At 45.7% G+C, this 22,594-nt stretch overlaps 2 protein-coding genes across 3 annotated transcripts; one reads left to right on the forward strand and one right to left on the reverse strand.

Moving 5' to 3' along the window:
- The first annotated feature begins 12,330 nt into the window (after positions 1-12,330).
- Positions 12,331-15,454, forward strand: LOC136509149 (uncharacterized). The gene is made up of 2 exons (XM_066503974.1): positions 12,331-13,615; positions 14,679-15,454. Exons 1-2 carry the CDS (start codon positions 12,816-12,818, stop codon positions 15,301-15,303), a joined length of 1,425 nt encoding a protein of 474 aa, XP_066360071.1. The 5' UTR covers positions 12,331-12,815; the 3' UTR covers positions 15,304-15,454.
- Positions 15,455-15,844: 390 nt separating this feature from the next.
- Positions 15,845-21,422, reverse strand: LOC136509156 (serine/threonine-protein kinase ATG1a-like). Of its 2 annotated transcripts, none has more exons than XM_066503986.1 (13): positions 21,070-21,422; positions 20,836-20,953; positions 20,682-20,740; positions 20,170-20,234; positions 19,836-19,929; positions 19,679-19,759; positions 19,470-19,581; positions 19,223-19,277; positions 18,054-18,166; positions 17,646-17,989; positions 16,967-17,255; positions 16,827-16,897; positions 15,845-16,384 (listed from the first exon to the last, which is right to left on the reverse strand). In XM_066503986.1, the coding sequence occupies exons 1-13, from the start codon at positions 21,313-21,315 to the stop codon at positions 16,160-16,162; spliced, it is 1,872 nt and encodes a 623-aa protein (XP_066360083.1). In that variant the 5' UTR covers positions 21,316-21,422; the 3' UTR covers positions 15,845-16,159. The 2 variants fall into 2 exon arrangements, with proteins under 2 accessions (XP_066360083.1, XP_066360092.1); XM_066503995.1 differs by having other exon boundaries at positions 18,078-18,166; positions 21,070-21,421.
- Between the last annotated feature and the right edge of the window lie 1,172 nt (positions 21,423-22,594).

Genomic DNA, 22,594 nt, shown 5'->3' on the forward strand with positions numbered 1-22,594 from the left:
ATCTTTGAAAAATCATAGTAAATCATAGAAAAATCATAAAATAGAAAATCCAATTTTGTTGGACTCCACATGAGTAGATCTACATAGTTAACATATAATGTGATATGCTTTAGTACAAATGTTTTGCTGTACCTTTAGATTAATTGGAAAATCTAATTTTGTCTGTAATTAATTGGAATTTATCTATAACTAAGTTATACATGGTCCAATGAGTATGAAATTTTTACTATAGTTTAAGCATACAATAATTAGCCTACCATAAAAATTTCACCATAATTGGACCACAGAAGCTGCAGCTATGAATTGTTCCAATTAATTACAGACAAAATTGGATTTTCCAATTAATCTAAAACTACAGCAAAAATTTTGTACTAAAGCATATCATATTATATGTTCATTGTGTAGATCTACTCATGTGGAGTCCAACAAAATTAGATTTTCCATTTTATAATTTTTCTGTGATTTACTATGATTTTTTAAAGATTCACCAGAAATAAATAAAAAATAAAAAGACAAAACCACCATCACGGTAGCAACTCATTGTTACTGTAGCAAAACCACCGTCGAAAACCGCCCGGGGAGGGGGGGGGGGGGTAAAATAGACGGTTTTGAAAAGTTCAGGGGGTAAAATAGACGGTTTTATAGTTTGGGGGGTGAAGTAGACTTTTTCCAGGGATTATCATATCTGATCCATCAAATGTACAAATACCATTTCTACGATTGTTCAAAAGAGCTTTTGTGGGGGTATAGTAGTACGTGTTGAAAACTTAGAAATGACTAGCATTGAAAAATCAAATATTTGTCTGATAATATATATTAAAGGAGAAGAGTTCTACAGAAAATACCATGGCGCTTGTTCTGAGAGTAGCATACAAAGAAAGATATTTTTTGCCAACGAATATTAAGATAATCTATTTTGAAGGTTGCAACCTTGGCATTACATAGAAAACACATTGTGAAGTCTAAGCCTGACTAGATATTCATACTGAACTGTACAAGCACACTAAGAATGATGATGAACATTAAGTTTAGGGCCACAATGATAGTTCCTAGCATAGCAGCAGTAGTACCTTTTGCCGAGCAAGTTCCGTAAGAACAAGAACATATTGATTCAGAGAATGAAGCCTTGTAATATAATCAGGTGGCTTGTTCCCTCGTCTACAATCCACAATGGCCCTGTTTGGATCCATGGGTTAGAGCTAGTTTGGGCTAGTTGGAGCTCAACTAGCCCTAAAGTAGCAAAAACAGGAGGGCTAGAGTGGGTTATTTGCAACTAGCCCACCCTAAAAAACTATCCCCCCAAAGAGGTGATTATTTGGGCTAGTTGAGGCTATTTGAGGTGGGGTCCACTGTTTTCTCTCTACTTTCACCCGCACCAATGATTTGGAAAGCACATTTATTATCATTTTAACCCTTGTATCCAAACATCTCTTAGGCTAGAGTTAGTTCAGGGCTAATCCTGAACTAGAAACTAACTCTAACCTCTAGCTGTGCTAGAGTATCCAAACAGAGCCAATGACTGACTCCTGGTAAATGAGCACATGAGCACATCCATGGCTTTGTATACCAATAGCTGTGTGAGTAAAGTCTCTGATTGGATTTTGAATAGACCCTTTGCCACGGGACCTATCATAGCTAGTTGTTCTTGTATCTATATCATCCTTTGTGGACTTGTTGATGTTGAGTGAAGACATTTACGTAGAAGTACAGTTTACCCGAACAAGCACATATTCTTGTTCAATCCATAAAAAACTGAAAAATCATATGTAGAAAGTCGCTAACGAGAAGATACTACACTTTATGATTCAAAGATAGGTAATGTACCTTTTGAATTTTTTTATTCAATACTTTCCGATTTGTTTTGGGACAACTAGTGAGGTGATTATATGGCAGTTATTCCTTAATTCTACAATATGATATGACTCATTGCATTTTCTGAAATGTTATAATTATTAGTTAGCTTCAACACACACTACAGGAGACAGCCTCTTTGCCGAGGGCCTGAGGCCCTCGGCAAAGGCCCATTAACCCTTCGCAAAGGCTTTGCCGAGGGCGGCCCTCGGCAAAGAGCTCTCGGGGAATTTTGAGTCGGCGAAGAGGGTCTTTGCCGAGGGCTGGAGCAGCACTCGGCAAAGAAAAGCAGCCATCACGGCGCCGGCGCCTGGGACGGGGTCTTTGCCGAGGGTCTGCCGAGGGTCGTCTCCGGGGGCCCTCGGCAAAGAATTATTCTTTTTTTTAAATCGTTGACGAGGGCCTCCAACCATGGCCCTCGGCAAAGAAATATGCAGAATTTTTCTAAAAAATCTTTGCCAATGGCAATGGGACGGCCCTCGGCAAAGAATTATTCCTTTTTAAAAAAAAATCTTTGCCGAGGGCTTCCACGCAGGCCCTCGGCAAAGAAAATTTATTTTTTTTAAAAAAAAAAATCTTTGCCGAGGGCCTCTAACCATGGCCCTCGGCAAAGAAATGTTGCAGAAATTTTATTTTTTAAAAAAAATCTTTGCCGAGAGCAATGGGACGGCCCTCGGCAAAGGACCCTTCTTTGCCGAGGGCCTTGGTCATTGCCCTCGGCAAAGAGGCAAAAATTTTAATTTTTTTTTTGTTTTTTGCATTCCATCGACACAAGCATTTCATATATATACATATATATATCAACCATCACATATATATCACACAGAACCAATTTTCTCACAATATATCACAACCATAATTGTGAACCACAAATCACAATATATTACAATGACAAGTCACATGTTCATCATCATTCACATGTTTATTACGACAAGTTCATAAAATCCAAGCACTAGTCAAAACCATAAACCACAAATATTATAATAAAGTCCAACCATATCACCTAGCACTAGTCCTCATCAAGGTAGCCTATGAGACGGTGGTGAAGGAAAGGCGGGATCACTCGGTGACGCACTACCAAATTGATTGGAACCCGCGGACGGAGGCTGCACAAAGGAGCAGAGATTGCATGTGTGAGTAATTCGGGAAAACGGTTTTGGAACTTAGAGATTGCATCTAGTAATCTAGGAATACAAAAAAATTAGACTCAATTGAAAATTTCGGCAGCACCTCCCCTGCACGGGGAGGTTTCCAAAACCTATAAGAAACAATGACACGAACGCCGACATCCACAACGGCACGAACGCCGACATCCACATTGGCACGAAGGCCGACATACATGCAAAGCACAAGCGAAAAGTGAACTTTCATACTTACAGGAGTAGCTGCAGGAGTAGGAGGTGGAGGAGCTGAAACTACACAGGTACACCCGATGCTTGCCCAAGACTTTGCATGATCACCATCATCTCCGCCGTCTGCTTCTGCGCGGCCTCGAACGCGACCTGCTGGGCCTGCAGCTGTGCGGTCAGTTCCGCGTTCTGCTCTTGACTTTGCCTTTTTGTTTCTTGCAGCTCGGCCTGCAATATTTCACTCCAATGTATCAGTAATGCAAATCTAATTTGGGTGTGTAAATATCAACGTACGACGAGTAAAACAGGAATTACCTGGAGTGCCTGGACCTGTTGTAGTGTTGGAGAAGGCCGTGAGCGTATGGGATAGCTAGAGCTCGTGCTCCGTGCTCGGATAGCGTCGAGGGAGGGAACAGTGGTGGAGTCGATGGCGCCGTCTGCAATCCACAGCCGCCCGTGCTTCTTGCCTCCTTCGAGCCTCATGATCTTCTCTGCATCAATGGGCTCAGTGCGCGCACATTGTAATCTTCTCCATAGATCTCTCTTACCGAGGACGTGTACTCTTGGACTTTAGTGTATACGTTAGGGTCGGAGTACACCTAGGGCAGGGTAGCTAGGTCAAAGGAGACAGAGGACGATGCCCTACCCATGTGGGACATAGCCCATGCAGAGAACTCCGAGACCTTTTCGCCCGGGTGCGCAGCCTCCTGCGAGAAAGACGGAAAGATGGTGAAAAATCAAGCAGAATTGAGCATCAAAATAAATGAAAGAAATCACTTACGTATGCTTGTTTGTATCCGGGGAGGCTGCGGCTGCCTTGATGGTGAGTTGGACCTTGCCTCATCAGACGTTGTTCCCGCAGCCTCTCGTGCATGCCAACAAAGTCCTGTGATAACCACTTGTCCACGATCATGGCCCAGCACTCGGGATACGATCGGCACCACCAAGGAATCACCTACAAGTCATCGAGTATTTGACATATAAGAAGATGAAATTGAACCTACTTAATATTAAAATGAATCATTATGAATGTTATTCGCCTACCTCAAGGTACTGGTCTCGGGTCAGCATAATCAGTCTTGCTTGAGGCTTGGGGAGGGACTGCTTAAGTACCGACCTGTAGTAGTCTATGTGGGCTTGGACGCGTCTATGGTGGTGCATCTCGGTGATGTACTTCCTACAAGCTGTGGCAGCCGCCTGATCCGCCTGGGCCTCAAGTCCTTCTTCGGCCTTGAAAAATTTCTGCATACAAAACCGATGTATCCATTTATTATTTCAATAAAACATTTAACCAATGAATGAGATGTATTAAGCAATGTTGTGTGAGAGAAACTTACCCAAAACTCCATCAATACCCGCTCCTGCTTGTTGTGGTAAGTGTCATCCGTGACCAGCGTGTACCTGTCCTAGTTGGAGGCCGGCTCCCGCACCACCGGCTCTTCAGACAGCTGCACAATGCCGGGGTACCATTTCATGCACAAAACACCAAGGATGCTCGCGGGGGTGCGTGCTGGAGTACCTGATAAAACCAACCAGGCCCTGCATAAGTGATTAAGAAAATTTATTAGTTTCTCTTATGATTTCCAACATATCTTATGAAGTAGTTGTGATAACATCTATAGTTACTTACCTCTTTGCCATAGGCCAAATCACTGGGCGGTTTTGAGGAAGCAGAACCGGAGGGAGGCTCATGGGACCTCACTCGTAGGGAGTTTGGGTAGCGGTACCCCCTCCGTCACCCTCGAGCCCCTCGCCTCCCTCACCCTCGAGCGCCTCGCCTCCCTCACCCTCGAGCGCCTCGCCTCCCTCGCCCATCTGCTGACCCCTCTCGTCCTCCGACGAGGATGTGGCCGTGGCCGTCACGTGCTCCTCCTCCAGCACCTCATCACATGGTGAGGGAGGAGACCGCTGCCTCCTACGGCTATTGCCCCTGGTCGTCCTCTCGTCACCTCCTACGGACGCTGCCCCGGACGATGACCCCTCACCTCGAAGAAGAGGGCGGTCTCTCCCGTGAACCGAGGGCGTGTCACGACGTGAACGTCTACTCGCCATCTTTGTTCAATCACCTGCAATCATAAAAAATGAACAAGACTAATTAGTACATATATTAGAAATAGATTCAAAATATATAAACAAAACATAAATTAAAAAAACATAGTATTACATGTATTAGTAATAATCTTCATGATTGGGATCATAGGTCTCATCATCACTGTCAAAATTGTCCAAATAGGCAACACTATCCGAAGGTTCTATGTTGTCATCGTAGTCATTGTCTAGAAGTAATCGCTCAAGCATTGCTATGTCCTTGGCATTTACCACCACATCTCCAGCGACCTCGCCATCAACCATTTTGTTGTCTACTTCCATTTCGATTGCTTCGGGTAAGACTATCTCAAACGTGCCTGGTAGCCCATCTTCTTGATAGAACTGTCCATCATATGTGTTTGCGTTGAAGTTGTAATCATCATCATTTGGGGCAGGTAGTTTACCTTATGGAGATACCTGGTGCACAATAGCCCAACCCTTAAGATCCTCTTTGTCTTGGTTGGCGTATCGAGTATAATACACCTGCACGGCCTATTGAGCCACAATGTAGATATCTTTTCTAGGATAGATGGAATCTTCTCAAATCTCGACTAGCCCAAGATGAGGGGTTTGTCTTGTTGATCGAGGATTAAACCAGTGGCATTTGAACATGATAGGTTTAAGAGGTTTGTCTCCATGAAATGAGAGTTCATAGATTTCCTCAACTCTACCATGATAATCGAGGCCATCAGTGCTGTCGGGTACCATAAAATGGGGTACCCTGAGCGTATATCAAAAAGAATCACTTAAACCCTATTAAAAACAAAGCCAGAGGGTAAGCCATTTGTTAAACCCCAGCCTCGTCCGAGCCCACTGGCTCTCCGCCTTGCTCCTGGCCTCGCACGGGAGGCCTCGGCGGCCTACCAAATCTCCGCCTCGTGTGAGGCCTCGCACAAGGGGCCTCAACAGGGAACCAATTCTCCGTCTCGCCCGAGGCCCCGCGCGTAAAGCCTCGGATGAGATGTCGATTCTCCGTCTCGCTCGAAGCCGGCTCGGCAACAACCCGTTGCTTCTGCCTCGACCAGTCTCTCCGACAGCGCGTCGCGTCCCATTAATGCACCAACCACTCCCGTAATATCAGCCGGACGATGGCTCGACGCTGTGGAGTGGCCGACGAGATGGGAAGTCACGTCAACGCCATACCGTCCTGGGCAGGGCACGGCGGGGATTACTGGTCACTGTGCTCTGGTGCTGTGCCCACAATCAGCCCCTGCACTACACTGTGCCACCTAACCCCAATGTGTTTTCTATGTAATGCCAAGGTTTCGCCCTTGACCTCGATGCCATAGCTTTGACCCACACCCACATTGACTCCTCAGAGGAGGACGAGGCGTGGGCTAGAGCGGATTTCTCCGGAATCCATGACCCTGAAGCCATGCACCGCTTCTTGGCCACGAGTGACTACTGCTTCGGCTACTCCGACTCCAACGATGAAGGCACTTACGATCCCGCTCGTGAGTGCTTCCACGTCGGACTCAGGATGCCAAGCATGGGTGATGAGGACGAGGGGGCAGGCAACTGTACCCTGCTTCGCCAGGGAACGAGCAATGCCATGCCCTCACGCATTGTCCCACCAGCAGCGCAGAATGAGAACCTTGCCCTCGGACAACTTCGACGCCCAGACCTGGAGCAGCTCCATAAGCTTCAGGCCAAGGTCAAGCAAGATCGACTCCTTCTACAATAGCTCCGAGACACTCTTGAGCAGGAGCAGCAGGGTCGCGGTGACGGCGGAGGAGCCCGGCGGTGGGCCCGCGACGTCCACCATCGCATCAATGACTTCACCCTAATGTCACAGCCATTTGCAACCTATTTCAACTCATCACTCATGGATGAACCGGTCTAGGCCTGCAAGGTGAAGCATGATAGATCGTTATATTAATCAAACGTACGATCACCTTGGATGATCGAACGTACAAGCTAAATTGGACATTACCTTTTGTTTGAACCAAGAAATAAAATTAGGCCTCCCCGCTCCCGCACCCCACGAAACAAGGGTGTCTTGTTCATGCGAGGTAGGATCCCTTGATTGATGCCAGAATTCACGAACAAATTCCCTGTCCGAACGAGAATCAATGGGGTTGGATTCAGAATAGTGACGGCGTATTGAAACAAGTTCGTTGAGAACTTACTTGATGAATGGCTGCACCTCGGTAAGGTTATTCAACACATATAGCATGATACTGCACCACTCTTCATTTCCCAATAGCTTCGGGGTTGATCCACTTGCGCTGCCGAGTTGGCCTTGGAAAAGGCTGAGGGTCGATTTATTTTCGCCAGCATTGTAACGACGGAGTGGATTATGATTGCTAGGAAGGTTCAGCTTGTAGTATTGCATTGTGAAGTTTGCCACCTCCTCCCAAAGGCATGCCTCTGCAATGGAAGCCTCAATTCTGGCTTTATTTATACATTTTTTGCGAAGAGTCTTTAGACATCTCTCGATTGGATAGCACCAACAGGCCTGCACGGGCCCCCCCAGACGTGCCTCGGACGGGAGGTGCACAATCAGATGCTGCATCGGCAAGAAGAAGCCGGGTGGAAAGATCTTCTCCAGCTTATAGAGCAACATAGGTGCTGCTTTTTCCAAGTCCTGAGCGACGGTCCGAGATATCTCCTTGGCACAAAGCTGACAAAAGAAAAAGCTCAACTCTGCCAGCACTAGCCAAACATGCTCAGGGACATAGCCTCGGACCATCACCGGAAGAAGCCGCTCAATCCATATGTGGTAGTCATGACTCTTCATCCCGTTGACTCACAGAGTGCCTAAGTTCACTCCCCTGCTAAGATTCGCTGCATATCCATCTGAGAACATTAACGTCTGGATCCATTTTAGTACTTCCCTCCTTTGATCGATTTGCAAGACAAAATTGACCTTAGGCCTTTTCCAGTTCTTGTTTCATCCACTAGGAGGCTACATCGCTTGATTCGGTCTATCGCACAACATCGCTAGGTCCACTCTAGCCTTAACGTTGTCCTTAGACTTGTCAGTGTCCATGAGAGTCCCCTAAAGTGCCTCGACGATATTCTTTTCAGTGTGCATTATATCAATATTATGTGGCAGAAGAAGGTCATCGAAATAGGGGAGCCTCGTCAAGCTGGACTTATGAGTCCACATATGTTCCTCACCATATCCCACAAAACCACCTTCTTCATTGGGCACGAGAGCATCTATCTAAGCACGAACCTCGGCACCAGTCCTCAAGTGCGGTTTAGGGTCTGTCACTTTGACACCTTTCGTAAAGCTCTTGATGTCTTCTCTGAATTCATGGTCTAGAGGGAGGAACCGACGATGCTGGTCGAACGATGAATACTTGCCACCCTTCTTCAACCAAATGAACCTCACAGCTTCCTTGCATATTAGGCATGGGAACTTCCTATGAACACACCAGGCGGCAAATAACCCATACGCCAGGAAGTCATGCAGGGAGTAGTGGTACCAAACGTGCATTTTGAAGCTTGTCTTTGTAGCTCAGTCATATGTCCATACCCCCTTCTCCCAAGCGTGGATCAATTCATCAATCACAGGCTCCATGAACACACCCATATTACTCCTCGGGTGTCCAGGATTTATCAACGACAAGAATACATTATGCCATTGAAAGGAGATGCCGGGAGGGAGATTGAGGGGGATAACAAAAATAGGCCAGCATGTGTATGGGGCAGCCATCATTCCATAAGGATTGAACCCATCTGTTGCCAGTGCGACACATACATTACGGGCCTCAGCTGCTTTGTCACGATGTTTGTCATTGAAGTACGTCCATGCTTCAGCATCAGACGGATGTACCATCTTCCCAGGATTGTACCGTTTGCCATCTTTGTGTCATGTCATCTGTTTCGCGGATTTCTCGATCATGAATAGCCATTGGATCCTCGGTAGGAAAGGAAGGTGCCGTAGCACTCTCGTGGGGATCGAAAGCTGCTTTTTCTGATCATCACCAGAGTCTACCTCTAGGTACCTGGAGGATTTACACTTCACACAGTAATTTGCGTCCTTATGTTCTTTCCTAAATAGGACGCACCCCTTCGGATAAACATGTATCTTGTCATATGGCATCTTAAGCATACGAAGGAGTTTCTCTGCCTCGTATAAGTTCATTAGCAAAGTGTGCTTCTCCGGTAGCATGGTGCCAAACACGGCCAACATCTTATCGAAGCCTTCTCGACTCAGGTTTAACTCGGCCTTCAACCCCATTATGCGTCCAACCGCATCCAGCTGAGAAATCGTTGTACGCTCATGAAGGGGTTTCTGTGCCGAGTGCAACATTTTGTAGAAGTCCTTTGTGGATTCCTCCATCTCCTCCTTCTCACGTCGTTCAGCGAAGTGAGCTTGGTGGGCATCATCTAGCATGTCTGCTACCCCGGCATCATCATCAAAAGCCTCGAGGAATGCTCTCACCACCTCCGCTCTTATACGATCTGCTTCACCATGGTAGATCCACTGCTGGTAGCCAGGCGTATAACCATTGAACATAAGATGTCTACCCATGGTCTTCTTGTCTACCTTTCTCCTGTTGTCACATTTGCTGTAGGAACACCAAACTAGAGAATGTCCTCCTGCTCCTGGACCAAATGCATGTTTCAAGAAACGATCTGTCCCCTTCACCCATTCATAGTCGTAGTCACTGCCGCTTCTCTAGCCCATGTACATCCACTGACGGTCCTCCATCCTTTAACATTTATATCATAGAGTATTGTGACCATCAATTGCATCTACGTGGTGTTCCTAATGTCTAATAGGTGAGGATAGGTCCTAATCCCACCCGTGGATACGTAGATGAGGTCAGTTTCTAGGCTCCACTCCTCTCCGAGACAGAATTTCGGTAGCACCTCCTCGCTGTTCTCCCGATACACGTCCTGCCAGGGAGAGTGTGTATCTGGAGAACAACAGGGAAGAGCTGCCGAAACTCAGTCTCGGACTGAAGCAGACCATGGAAACTAACCCATCTACGCATCTGCGAGCTGTCCAAAAAACATGGACAATCCAAAACAGATACGGTCGTAGATATGCAAAGATCCACATACCTACGACCGTATCTCTTTCAGATGGGAGACGCCTAACTGGGTTACGCGATCTAAGACAATGATACGGGAGGAGGGCTTATTTATACCTAGGGTGGTGGTGGAGTCAGGCAGTGGGGCAGTGGCGAGTCAGGACAGTGACGAGGCGATGCTGTGCAGGCAGACCCGCAACGCCGATGAAGAGGATCAGGGTCACCGAGTCCCCTCTGACGTGCTCTTCTCTATAAAAGAAGAAACACAATACTATAAGTTGAAAATTTCGGTAGAACCTCCCCTGTACGGGGAGGTTTCCAAAACCTGTAAGAAAAACCAGCACGATGGTCGACAACCACATATCAAGGGAACAAATACGGCACGATGGCCGATAGCCAGATATATATTAATCCACCACCAACACACCACCACCTCCACCACCACGACCACACCACCACCACCACCACACTACCACCACCACCACCACCACGACCACACCACCACCACCACAACCTCCACCACCACGACCACACCACCACCACCACACCACCACCACAACCACCACACTACCACCACGACCACGACCACGACCACGACCACACCACGACATCCACCACAACGACCATGACCACACCACCACATCCACCACAATGACCACACCACCACCACCTCAACGAACACACTACCCTTGTTCTCCACCTCCACCTCCACCTACACCTCCACCATTGCACGCCACCACCACCTCGACCTCCACCTAGACCTCCTCCTTCACCAGCATTGTACACCATGAAGCGAGGGAAGGGCATACCTAGACGTCGGAGGGACGTCGGAGTCCGCGGACGGGGCGAGGGTCGCGGACGGGGCAACATCAAGGGGTCGGGTCAGGGCACCTCCTCCTCCTCTCTTCTCGGCCTCCTCTCTTCTCCTGTTCCCCTTCTCCTCTTCCTCCCTTTCTCCCACCTTCTGCTCGGAATGGGGGTGGGCACGGCGGACAGCGTGGACGGGGTTGGCGGGTGGCGCGGGGTCCTCCTCCTTCTCCGGTGGCCGGCGGATGGCGCGGAGGTTCTCCTCCTCCTCGGGGTGGGCCGGCCGGCCGGTGGGCGTGGGTGGGCGGCGCGGCCGGGGCAGGGCACCTCCGGCGGGTTGAGGCGAGCGGCGGGGTGGGGCTCCTCCGGTGGCCTGCTCCTCCTCCCTACTCCTCTAGCGGTTGGGTTTTAGGCATTCGACGTCACAACTTGCTCGAAACCTTCTCAAATTTTCACCACAGCCTACACATGCGATAACATGACACCTCGACAAGTTTCATGATTTTCAGACTTCGTATGGATTTTATATAATTTAAAAACACTTTTCCGACAAGTTCCTCGTCATGTTACGTTAAGAAGATGCCCAAAATTTGATGCGAGTTTGTGGATAGGGACTCAACATACACCAAATACCATGAATAACATTTTTCGAATCACTAAATTGCATTATTTCATCCACCTGCAGTTCAAATTTGAAATATTCGAAAAAAATCAACGAAAAGAAATAAATTAGGGAAATATATAAAAATAAGTCAAATTTGGCCCAAATTTTAAAATTGAGATTTAAATAATGTATTATAGCACCACAAAAAAACTGGGTTCAAAAAACAAAAAAAACTCTTTGCCGAGGGTCTAGCCTGGCCCTCGGCAAAGGGGGTCTTTGCCGAGGGCCTGGCCAATGGCCCTCGGCAAAGAATATTTAAAAAATAATAAAAAATCTTTGCCGAGTGCCTGACGACGGGCACTCGGCAAAGACTGACGCCAGTGGCCGCCGTGACCCATCCGGCCATATTTGCCGAGGGCCAATTTGCCGAAGGCTAGGCCCTCGGCAAAGATTTATTTTGTCGAGGGCCTAGCTTTGCCGAGGGCTCCTGGGGCTGGCCCTCGGCAAAGACCCCTTTGCCGAGTGCCCGAGATGTAGCCCTCGGCAAACCCAGAAGCCCTCGACAAAGAGGACGTCTCCAGTAGTGACAGAAGAACGTATAACATGATAAAACCAAACTATTCTAAACATACGGAAAAAATCTAGAAAAAGCTACAAGATTGTGGCACATATGAGTAACTCCCATTTATAGAAGTACATAATGCACTAAAAACCATTACTTCCTCCAAAGCAGGTGGAATTATTGGCTTGAGAAAAACTAAAACTACTGCAAGCATTAATGGAAAAAAATCAAGGAAAGGAAACTGCTTGCAAAATCTTTTCCAAAACATAAAAAAATCTAGAAAAAAACAGTAGGACTGTTGCATATATGAGCTTCAATGCTCATTTATTGAAGTGCAAAATGCAACATTCCAAAAATCATTGAAAATTTATAAGAATGGGTCCAACTCGAATAGAAACGCTCGCTGTCACTCAAATAGGCTAAGTCGTGGCCTAAGCCCAGCTACAGCCCAACGTAGCCCAGCTTAAGGCATCCCCGTCTCGAAGCAAACCCACGCGGCTTACCGCAGCCAAATTACCGATTCGGTCCTATCCGGCAGGCACGCACGCCACAGCTTCCACACAATGCTCCGGCTGGCCTTCCCGCTCGTCTCCCACTTCCCACGCAGGAAACCGGCCGCAGTCCGCCCACGCCCTCCACCTGCTCGACGATATGCCTCCTCCGCCGCCTCCGCCTTCTCCACCCATCCCTCTCCCTTGCTACCGCAGCTACCCCCGGTCTCCGCCTACGTCCACCTCCCCTTCTGCCGCAAGCGCTGCCATTACTGCGACTTCCCCATCGTCGCCCTCGGCTCATCCTCAGCCCCCTCCCATGGCGGTGGCGAGGCCGCGGAAGACCCCAGGATCGTCGACTACGTGCGCCTCCTGCTCCGCGAGGTCACCGCCACGCGCCCGGTCTCCGACGACGGCGTGCCGCTCGAGACCGTCTTCTTCGGGGGCGGCACGCCGTCGCTCGTCCCGCCGCGCCTGGTCGCCACGGTCCTCGACGCGCTGCGGGCCAGGTTCGGCCTGTCGGCGTGCCCCGAGGTCTCCATCGAGATGGACCCCGGCACGTTCGACGCCGCCAAGCTCAGGGAGCTCGTGGGCGTCGGCGTCAACCGCGCCTCGCTCGGTGTGCAGGCGTTCCAGGAGGACCTGCTGCGGGCGTGTGGACGCGCGCACGGCGTGAAGGAGGTGCACGAGGCCGTCGCGATCGTCACGGCGTGCGAGGGGCTGCAGAACTGGAGCATGGACCTCATCTCTTCGCTGCCGAATCAGACCCAGGAGATGTGGGAGGAAAGCTTGAGGTGCACCGTGGATGCAAGGCCCACTCACGTTTCCGTGTATGATCTGCAAATTGAGCAGGGCACCAAGTTTGGGCAAATGTAAGTGATTTTTCTTCTTCCTGTGTTGTGAATTCTACAACTTTTTATTGAACTCAAGTTACTGTGTATTTCTGGTTTATGCCCTGCCATAAACAACATCATCATTTGTGGTTTATGCCCTGCCATAAACAACATCATCACAGCAATCAATCTCAGCTAAACAAGCAGCACTACTCGAACTGCCATCTATCCTCCTACTTTCCGGTTGCACTGATGCACCGATGCACTCAACGCCTCAAGCTTTGCATTCATACTCCGGCCACTCTGCATAAGAGAACTGGCAGTTGAAGAGACCTCCTGGCTCTGATCTCCATGCCCCATCCAGACTTCCAAATCTGATGTAGTTCACACATCATTGTATTGTTCCTCCCCCAACTTTGGGCAGCTATTTTGCCATCTTTTCCAATGTCCCATTGATCCTCTCCATCTTCACCAACTTCTTGGACTTAAATGAAACTTGGCAACACCATAGCATCCTCACGATATCTCCAATGACTTGACTGATCCCTGACCATGATCACCCCTGAAAACAAATAGATTATATGTTTTCCATAAGCACCATAAAGTAGCAGCACAAGCACAGTTCAAAATGTCATTCTTCTTGTTACTGATGATCCACCTGCGGGCAACTGACTCAAAGTCAGTAACGCTCTTTTCTTTGTTAATTTTACAATGCTTACTACAAGACATTATTTTAGTTTGTGGACTAAAAGTTCACCTTTTAATTCAGTTTGGGCGTAACCATGTACTTAGGGCATCTGCCACCATATACACCCATAAATTTCCAGTTTGTGCAGAGTAATTTACTATCACCATGTGCTTAGGGCATGTTTACTTCGGTTGCCTATTATGGATGGTGCATAAGAAAATCCTTCCGAAGTGCATGTTTCATGATAGGTTCAGTGATTCCATAATGTAGTATTTCGACACTATGGGTAGATGCAAACCAGCAATATTAATTGTTGTGTGTGTACGTTTGGGCCTTGTTAAGACCATTGTGCTTCAGTTGAAGAGACGAATTTACACTGATTCTTATATTATATGCATATGTAACTTTTTGCAGGTATTCTCCTGGTGTCTTTCCTCTTCCGAGTGACACTGAGTCTGCAAACTTCTACAAGATTGCTTCGAAGCGGCTTTCTGAAGCAGGATATAACCACTATGAGATCAGTAGCTACTGCAAGCCTGGATACGAGTGCAAGCACAACCTAACATATTGGCAAAACCGCCCCTTCTATGCCTTTGGTCTTGGATCTGCAAGCTACATTAACGGTGTCAGGTACTCTAGGCCCAGAAGAACAAAGGAGTATGCAGAGTGGGTTCAGAAGTTAGAGGATGGAACGTGGAGCCATGAGTCTAGAAGCTCTGATATGAAGGACATGGCACTGGATGTGGTTATGCTATCACTGCGAACAGCTTGGGGGCTTGATTTGCAAAATTTCAGTAAATCCTTTGGGAAAAGCCTGGCGCTATCACTGTGTAACACATTTAAGCCTTTTGTGGAGAGTGGGCTTGTAATTGCCATGGATATGGATCGACGAGCCTTGCCACATATTGATTTTGAGTTGGACCTGCAAAATGAAGATGATTTTGGAAGCAGAGTTGCATTCATCCGTCTCAGCGACCCAGATGGATTTTTATTGTCCAACGAGTTGATTTCACTTGCTTTTGGGATTATCTCACCTTGATCTAACATTAATATAGATTCCTTTCCATTTAGTTGATTTGATGAGGCCAAACTGAGTTCTGCTCATCTTTCTAATCTTATATGTTTGACATTAGCTGGTTGCCACGATGCAACACACACAACGATAGCGATCCGGACTAAAATAACTTCACCAGTTGCACAAACCAATCAATTAGTTTCTGTCACACAGTTTACCATATATGTGCCTAAGATGTCCATATAGACAAAAAAGAAAAATGTTAGAAACAATGCTTTATTACATAAATAAACTTTATATTAATATACTTATGTCTTTAACACAACAAAAAGGAAACTTTGCAAAGAGTACTCAGTTGTAGATTATCCGGCAGCTTCCAATTTCTGGTGGTATGGGCCCAACTAATCTTTATATGCAAGAATCCTGAATGAAGGTGTAGTCGACCGTGCTTTCAGATGACCCCTGTGCAGTAATGTAAAATGGGAACTTCCCATACATCATACTACCTCAGAACAGATATTGCTTCAGAGCTTCAAAACTTGGTACTAGAAAGGATCGGAGAGTATGCAGTCACGAAAAGGTTCGAACCAGTTTCTATTTACATGTTTGCACAAGGCACTTACAAATATATACAAGTTCAGAGGCATATGGTAAGGAACAACCATATAGAGCTTGTTACTTTTAGGTGTTATCTATTACACAAAAGAGTGGGGAATATCATGGTGTTCGGCAACTACAATTTTACAAAGGTTCATGACACCAAAGCATTGAATACCACCTCCTAGACAAAAACAACATGGTGGACTAACGTTGCACCAGAGCACAATAAAGCCTCACCAGATGCAGATAAATTAATCTTTCAATCCTTGAGCTAGCATGTTCAGTTATGAACTGATCTCTGTTGTTGCCCTGCAACCTGAGCACTGCAGAGATGGCTCTTCAAATTAGCTATGTACCTATGGATGCGTTGCTGATCCGACGGCGAAAGGGACAGCGGTGGATTTAGTGGCAACATAGGTGCTTCCTGCACTAAAAATGTGAGCAAGATGATAGACTTTGAGTATAGCGCTGTGGATCTGCTTTGGTGTCCCAGAACTTCATTTGCCTGAAAAGATAAGTAAATAAAAAGTCAATTGGAAGTATCAGCTGTAGCCAATTACTGGATAAATACATTCAGCCTGTAAACCCACAGCAATGTTCGCATAATTTGAATAATAGAAGTGCAATACTTCCCGACTAGGGGTATCTACTATTCCATCTATATCTAACAGATTCTACTGAAGATGTTGAAAAGTGAAAGCAAATTGTTTACAGGTAGTAGGGAATCACACAGTTTATGCACACTATGGATCAAGTTTGGGCATGTCACGGATGTGTTTGCTTGTTGTTAGTGCACTATTCATGGTAATATTAAAACAAAAAACTCCCTTTCCTTTTTTCTTTAATTATATGGGAAAACAAAGGCAGCAACCATATCCATAGTGTGCATAAATAAAGAGCTAAATGTTTCCACGGAAACCATCAAAGAAACCATATAGTGAACTTACAGCTCCACTCTTTCCATATTCCAAAGCAGTTTGGAATACGACATCCATTGCATCTGGCATCTCGGTGTTATCTGGAAAAAAATGTTGGTTAGAATCAAGAATCAATACAAAAAAGTGTTAAGAAGATCAGCGTTCCTAACCATCACTCTTCCTCAATACATGCGATATCTTCTCTGCGCGATCATATGCCTTCATGAACCCACTTTCAACCCAGGAAAAAACAGAAGCCGGCCTAGTGAAATCCAACCCTCGCACTACATTCAGAGCTGAGTGGCCACTCTTAGGAAGGGAATGTTCTTGAGAAGATTTAGAGAAATTTTCACCATCTGATGCATCCATAAGTAAGCTACATGCATCAAGTGCCTCTTTCCAGATAGCTAATAATACAAGTTCAATTGATAACGCCTCCAGGTACAGGCCTTTAGAAAGCTGAGTGACACAGAAAATAGGGGTTATAATATCTGATCCATCAAATGACAAATATCATTTCTACAATTATTCAAAAGAGGTTTTGTGGGGTATAGTATTGTTGAAATTTGGAAATGACTAACATTGAAAAATCAAATATCTGTCTGATATATATATTAAAGGAGAAGAGTTCTACTGAAAATACCATTGGCTTGTTCAGAAAGATATTTTTTTGCCACAGAATATTAAGATAATATATTTTGAAGGCTGCAACTTTGACATTACATAAAAAGCACATTGTGAAGTCTAAGCCTGACCAATACTGAACTGTAAAAGCACACTAAGACAGAATGATAATGAACATCAAGTTTAGGGCCACAGTGATAGTTGCCAGCATAGCAGTAGTAGTACCTTTTCCCGAGCAAGTTCCGTAAGAACAAGAACATATTGATTCAGAGAATGAAGCCTTGTAATATAATCAGGTGGCTTCCCTCGTCTACAATCCACAGTGGCTGACTCCTGGGAAATGAGCACAGGAGCACATCCGTGGCTATGTACACCAGTAGCTGTGGCAGTAAAGTCTCTGATTTGATTCTGAACAGACCCTTTGCCAGTAGACCTATCATAGCTGGCAGTTCTTGTTTCTGTATCATCCTTTGTGGACTTGTTGATGTTTAGTGAAGACATTTCCATAGAAGTACAGTTTACCGGAACAAGCACATATTCTCGCTCAATCCACTCCCATGAATCAAAAACTGAAAAACATATGTAAAAAGTTAATGCCTACACTTTATGATTCAAAGATAGAGTGTAATGTACCTTTCGAATTTTTAGATTCAATACTTTCAGATTTTATTTTTAGGGCAACAGGAGAGGTGATTGTCTGGCAGTTATCCCTTAATTCTACAGCATGACAGGATTCGTCGCATTTCCTGAAATGTTATAATTAGTCAGCTTCAACACAGATGAAAGTATAGCATGATAAAACCAAACTATTCTAAACATACAGAAAAAAAAATCTGAAAAGGCTGCAAGATTGTGGCACATATGAGTAACTCCATTTATAGAAGTACATAATGCACTAAAAGCATTACTTCCTCCAAAGCAGGTGGAAATATTGGCATGATAAAAACTAAAACTACTGCAAACATAAATGGAAAAAAATCAAGGAAAGGCAGCTGGTTGCAAAATCTCTTCCAAAACATAAAGAAAAATCTATCTAGAAAAAAACCAGCAGGACCGTTGCATATATGAGCTGCAATGTTCATTTATTGAAGTGCAAAATGCAACATTCTAAAAATCACTGAAAATTTATAAGAATTAAGTAAACATGATGCAGCCTCACACCAGCATAATTCTTAGGTAAAATTCATCTGTGGGCACAAGAGTAGAACAAAAATATGAGTGCATATATGTGCCTTATGATTTGTTCGTGAGCACTGTTTGTCTTCTTTACTCCTCTATACATCACTTGAATTTATCATTCAAATTTATGTAAGCACACATTCTTCACCTGATGTGTTAAATGTCATGGCCTCAGCCATTGAAGATATGAGGCTTTGGAGTCTATAGCTGCAGTTAAGGGCATAACTTAGCCGACAGCCCTGCTGCTTGGTAGTGACTAGACCTTATTTGCGTGATGATCTGGCAGTCTCCCTCCCTAGCTTTTGAAGCGTCTGCTCCTCCGTTTACTCTAAAGATTGTGCGTGAGTGAGTCTGGAGTGTGTTTTGTGCATTGCTGTCTTTGGGTGACTAGTTTTGGTTATGGTTTTTTGTAGGGGCTCTTTACCCCCTATTTTCATCTTCATAATATAAAGATATGCAGATCTCCTCCGTCTTCGTGAAAAAAAAAAACATAAGGATAGCTGCATATATGGGCAGCAGGCATTGCTAAGCTAAAACTGCAGCATTTTTCTTTTAGTAAAAGCAATGTAGATGGTGTAACAATGTCATATGGATCAACACTAGAACCAGAGTAAAGAGTCGACCTTGTTGTAGCCAAAAACTTGTGATTGAAGAATTCTTCAAAACTTATTCTCTTCTCTGCAAAACCAAATGTATATTCAGCCTGATTTTCCAATTGGTAAAAATTAATTGAACTGATCACACCAATGACTTAGAATCGAGGACGATCACAAGAAACAAGAAATGACCAACTACAACTGCTGCAGAAAATAAATTGTTAACACACGCCTGTTTTGCACAAGCAAAAAATAAAGTGGACAAGAGACCCACTTGGATCACGGCACAGGAGTCTTCTGCACAAATCAATGCAATCAGGACATAAATCAGCTTCAATTTCTGAAGGGAAGTTAAGATCATCGGTAGCCAGGATATTTTGGTGCAGCTGTATTCAGAAAAGAATGGGCAACAGCTAGTTTTAGCAGGCACATGTAGCCATCTAGGTCATATGCATTTGAATATGTTATACAAGAGCAACAAACCTGAAAAGCATTACTCCCAGTGAATGGCAGCTTCCCTGTGACTAGCTGAAAAAGAATGACGCCAACACTCCACAAGTCTGACTGCAAAGCTTTTTCAAGTAGAGTCAATTACACAATTATTTAAAACCTACGAATTTAATGAAGGAAATGAGCCAACCTTTGCATCATAGTCCTTCCCTTGCCAAATTTCTGGTGCCATATAATATGGCGACCCACACATTGTGGCAGCTAAATTTTCATGCACCAGTGACCTAAAATCACCAAAAAAAAAATCACTACACATTGCTCAGTTACAGCAAGTTCAGGATAATACAGTACTCAGAAAAGCAGACATTTTGATGATAAAAGTCAGTATGAACAAATATCACTGTGGATTGAAAAGGATAGCGACGATAAATAGCCTGATGAAATCATGCCATTTAGTGGAGGAGGCAAAAAAAACTGTGCTTGAATAAATATTAATGCAATAATGAGGGACATACTGCTCTCACCTGGCAAACCCAAAGTCACCAATTTTCAATACGATGTCATCACCATTGGTTGATAGGAGAAGGTTCTGCAAGTTTGGCATCTTGATCAGTACTGAAGCAAGTATCTCAGAAACATAAGACAGTAATCAACCATAGTTAGCCAAAACAAATGAACATGTGGAAAAGTACAATGTGTAATCATTTACTTTCAGAAAATGTCTGTGGTCTTTCACATTAGGTGGAACTGGAATTAATTGAGACTAACACAATCAATTAAATTTTAGTGGCTATTTACAAAACGTTTCGCTGAAATTTGGCTTATGCCGATGCTTATGCTGATTTGTTGTTTCATGAAAAACACCGTTCGTTCGCTGAAAAGTACGGGTGAAGTAGTTCAAGCGAACAGGGTCGTCTGTACACAAACTGACAATCATCCATCCCAGGTGGTAGTACCGACAAATCAGGAGCAGGATCCGCCCATGGACATTAGTATCCCCAACCACGAAAACTGAATGAAGTGATTAAAATAATACCTGTGGTTTGAGGTCCCGGTGCACGATGTTCCTCCCCCTCAGCACCTTCAGTCCTTCGGCTACACATCCAAAACAACCGGGTAACGTCAAAAGCATATCCAGATAACCTTTTTTTTTCTCAAAAATAAATAATAAATCCCTATTAAGGCCGTACCGAGCTGCCGCATCAAGTCCTTGGCTACGGCCTCCGGCAGCCGGCCGTGTTTGTGCAGAAACGCATCGAGGTCGCCTCCGTCGCAGTACTCCAGCACCAGGTACATCATCTTCTTCGTCTGCGGCGAAAAAGCACGCGGCAACACAGAACACACTCGTGTCAAATCGCTAAGCAGCGTGCTATTCAGTTCGATCGCGATTGGAACTTGGAAAAGGGGGGCAGCCGGCAGCGTACGTCGATGGTGTCGAGGAGGCGGAGGATGTTGGGGTGGTCGATGCTCCTGAGGATCTCCCTCTCCTGAAGGATGCCGTCGTGGACGCGCTTGTCGACGCGGCGGCGGTCGATCGCCTTGACCGCCACGCGCGCGCCGGTGCGGCGGTGCGCGGCGCGGTACACCTCGGCGAACGAGCCCTTCCCCACCACCCTCTGCAGTTTGTACTCCCCCACCTCCCCTTCCTCCCTTTCCTCCTCCTCGTCCATCGCCTCCGCCGAACTCGCAGTCGTCTCCGCCTCCACCTCCGTGCCGCGCCGGCGAGTAGTTTTGGGGGGGGCTACTGGGGCTCCGTTCAGGTGGAGCCAACGTGCACGGGCGGTTTGGATTAGGGGACCCGCGCCGGGGTCGGGTGCGCAGATTTGAGGCGGTGAATTTGTCTTCGAGTTATATGTTCCGGTCCCGCACGTCAGCCACCCGCAGCAGATCGTTTCCCAGATATCTCTCCGCGCAAAACCACTCGGATTGCAGATAGCCGTCACACTGACGAGCGGGATGCGTGTTCAGCGGCCCCAGATGTCAGTGGTAGCGTGGGAGCCGCTATCTAGTTTCTGTTTTTTTTAGCAACTGTATTTTTTATTTACTGGGTGCCGGACCCGGACTGGGCCAGCCGGTGTGGGCCTGGGAGACCTTTCCGAAGCTTTTCGCACGAAGTTTTCTGCGGAGGGGTTTCGTGTGGGACAAGTTGCTGCCTCCGCGTCGGGTACCCTGCTGACGCGACAGGTGTGACGCGCGACGCGGCGCTTGCCACGAACTTTTGTTTGGTGCGGCGGTGTCGGACGGTGGTGTGGTGTGGTGTGGTGTGGTGTGGTGTGCGATGCGAACCGGGTCAAGGCCGGTGCGGTGCGGTGAGTCGGGCTCGCGCGGAAGAGATGTTTGGGCCGTCAAAAAGGTGGGGTGCTGAGACACTGGATCCTGGTTTATCTTTTCTTCTTTTGTAGTTGACATTTGCCTTTGGATTTCGATGGGAAAAGTCCATCAGCTATCGCCTTTCTTAAGGTTTTTTTAACAGCTAGAGTGTACGTGCACGCGCGGCACCATGCATCTATTATTACAAACCTTAATAATTACAATAAACAAGTCAATCTAGATATGTAGATATCAGATTTGTCACGTTTTCCAAAGATATACTCCTCTGTTCACGGTTTGTGTGCCCATAAGTTTGACTGGATTTATAAAAAAATACGTACAATATTTATATCTCCAAATAAATCTATTATAAAAATAGATTCAATGACCTATCTAATAATATTAATTATGTACCATAAATATTAATGTTATATATATATATATATATATATATATATATATATATATATATAGTTAAAATTGTTTCTCGAAAAGCAAAAACGACAGTTAAAAGGGGATGGAGGGAGTATACTTCAGACTTAGTAATAACGATGATGATGATGATGATGTATATTCATTAAATTTTCACTCAGCAATGGAATGGTCATCGAACGATATAACAGTATGAAGGGGAACTCG

Source organism: Miscanthus floridulus, chromosome 1 (genome assembly GCF_019320115.1).
Source record: "Miscanthus floridulus cultivar M001 chromosome 1, ASM1932011v1, whole genome shotgun sequence".
Taxonomy (NCBI): domain Eukaryota; kingdom Viridiplantae; phylum Streptophyta; class Magnoliopsida; order Poales; family Poaceae; genus Miscanthus; species Miscanthus floridulus.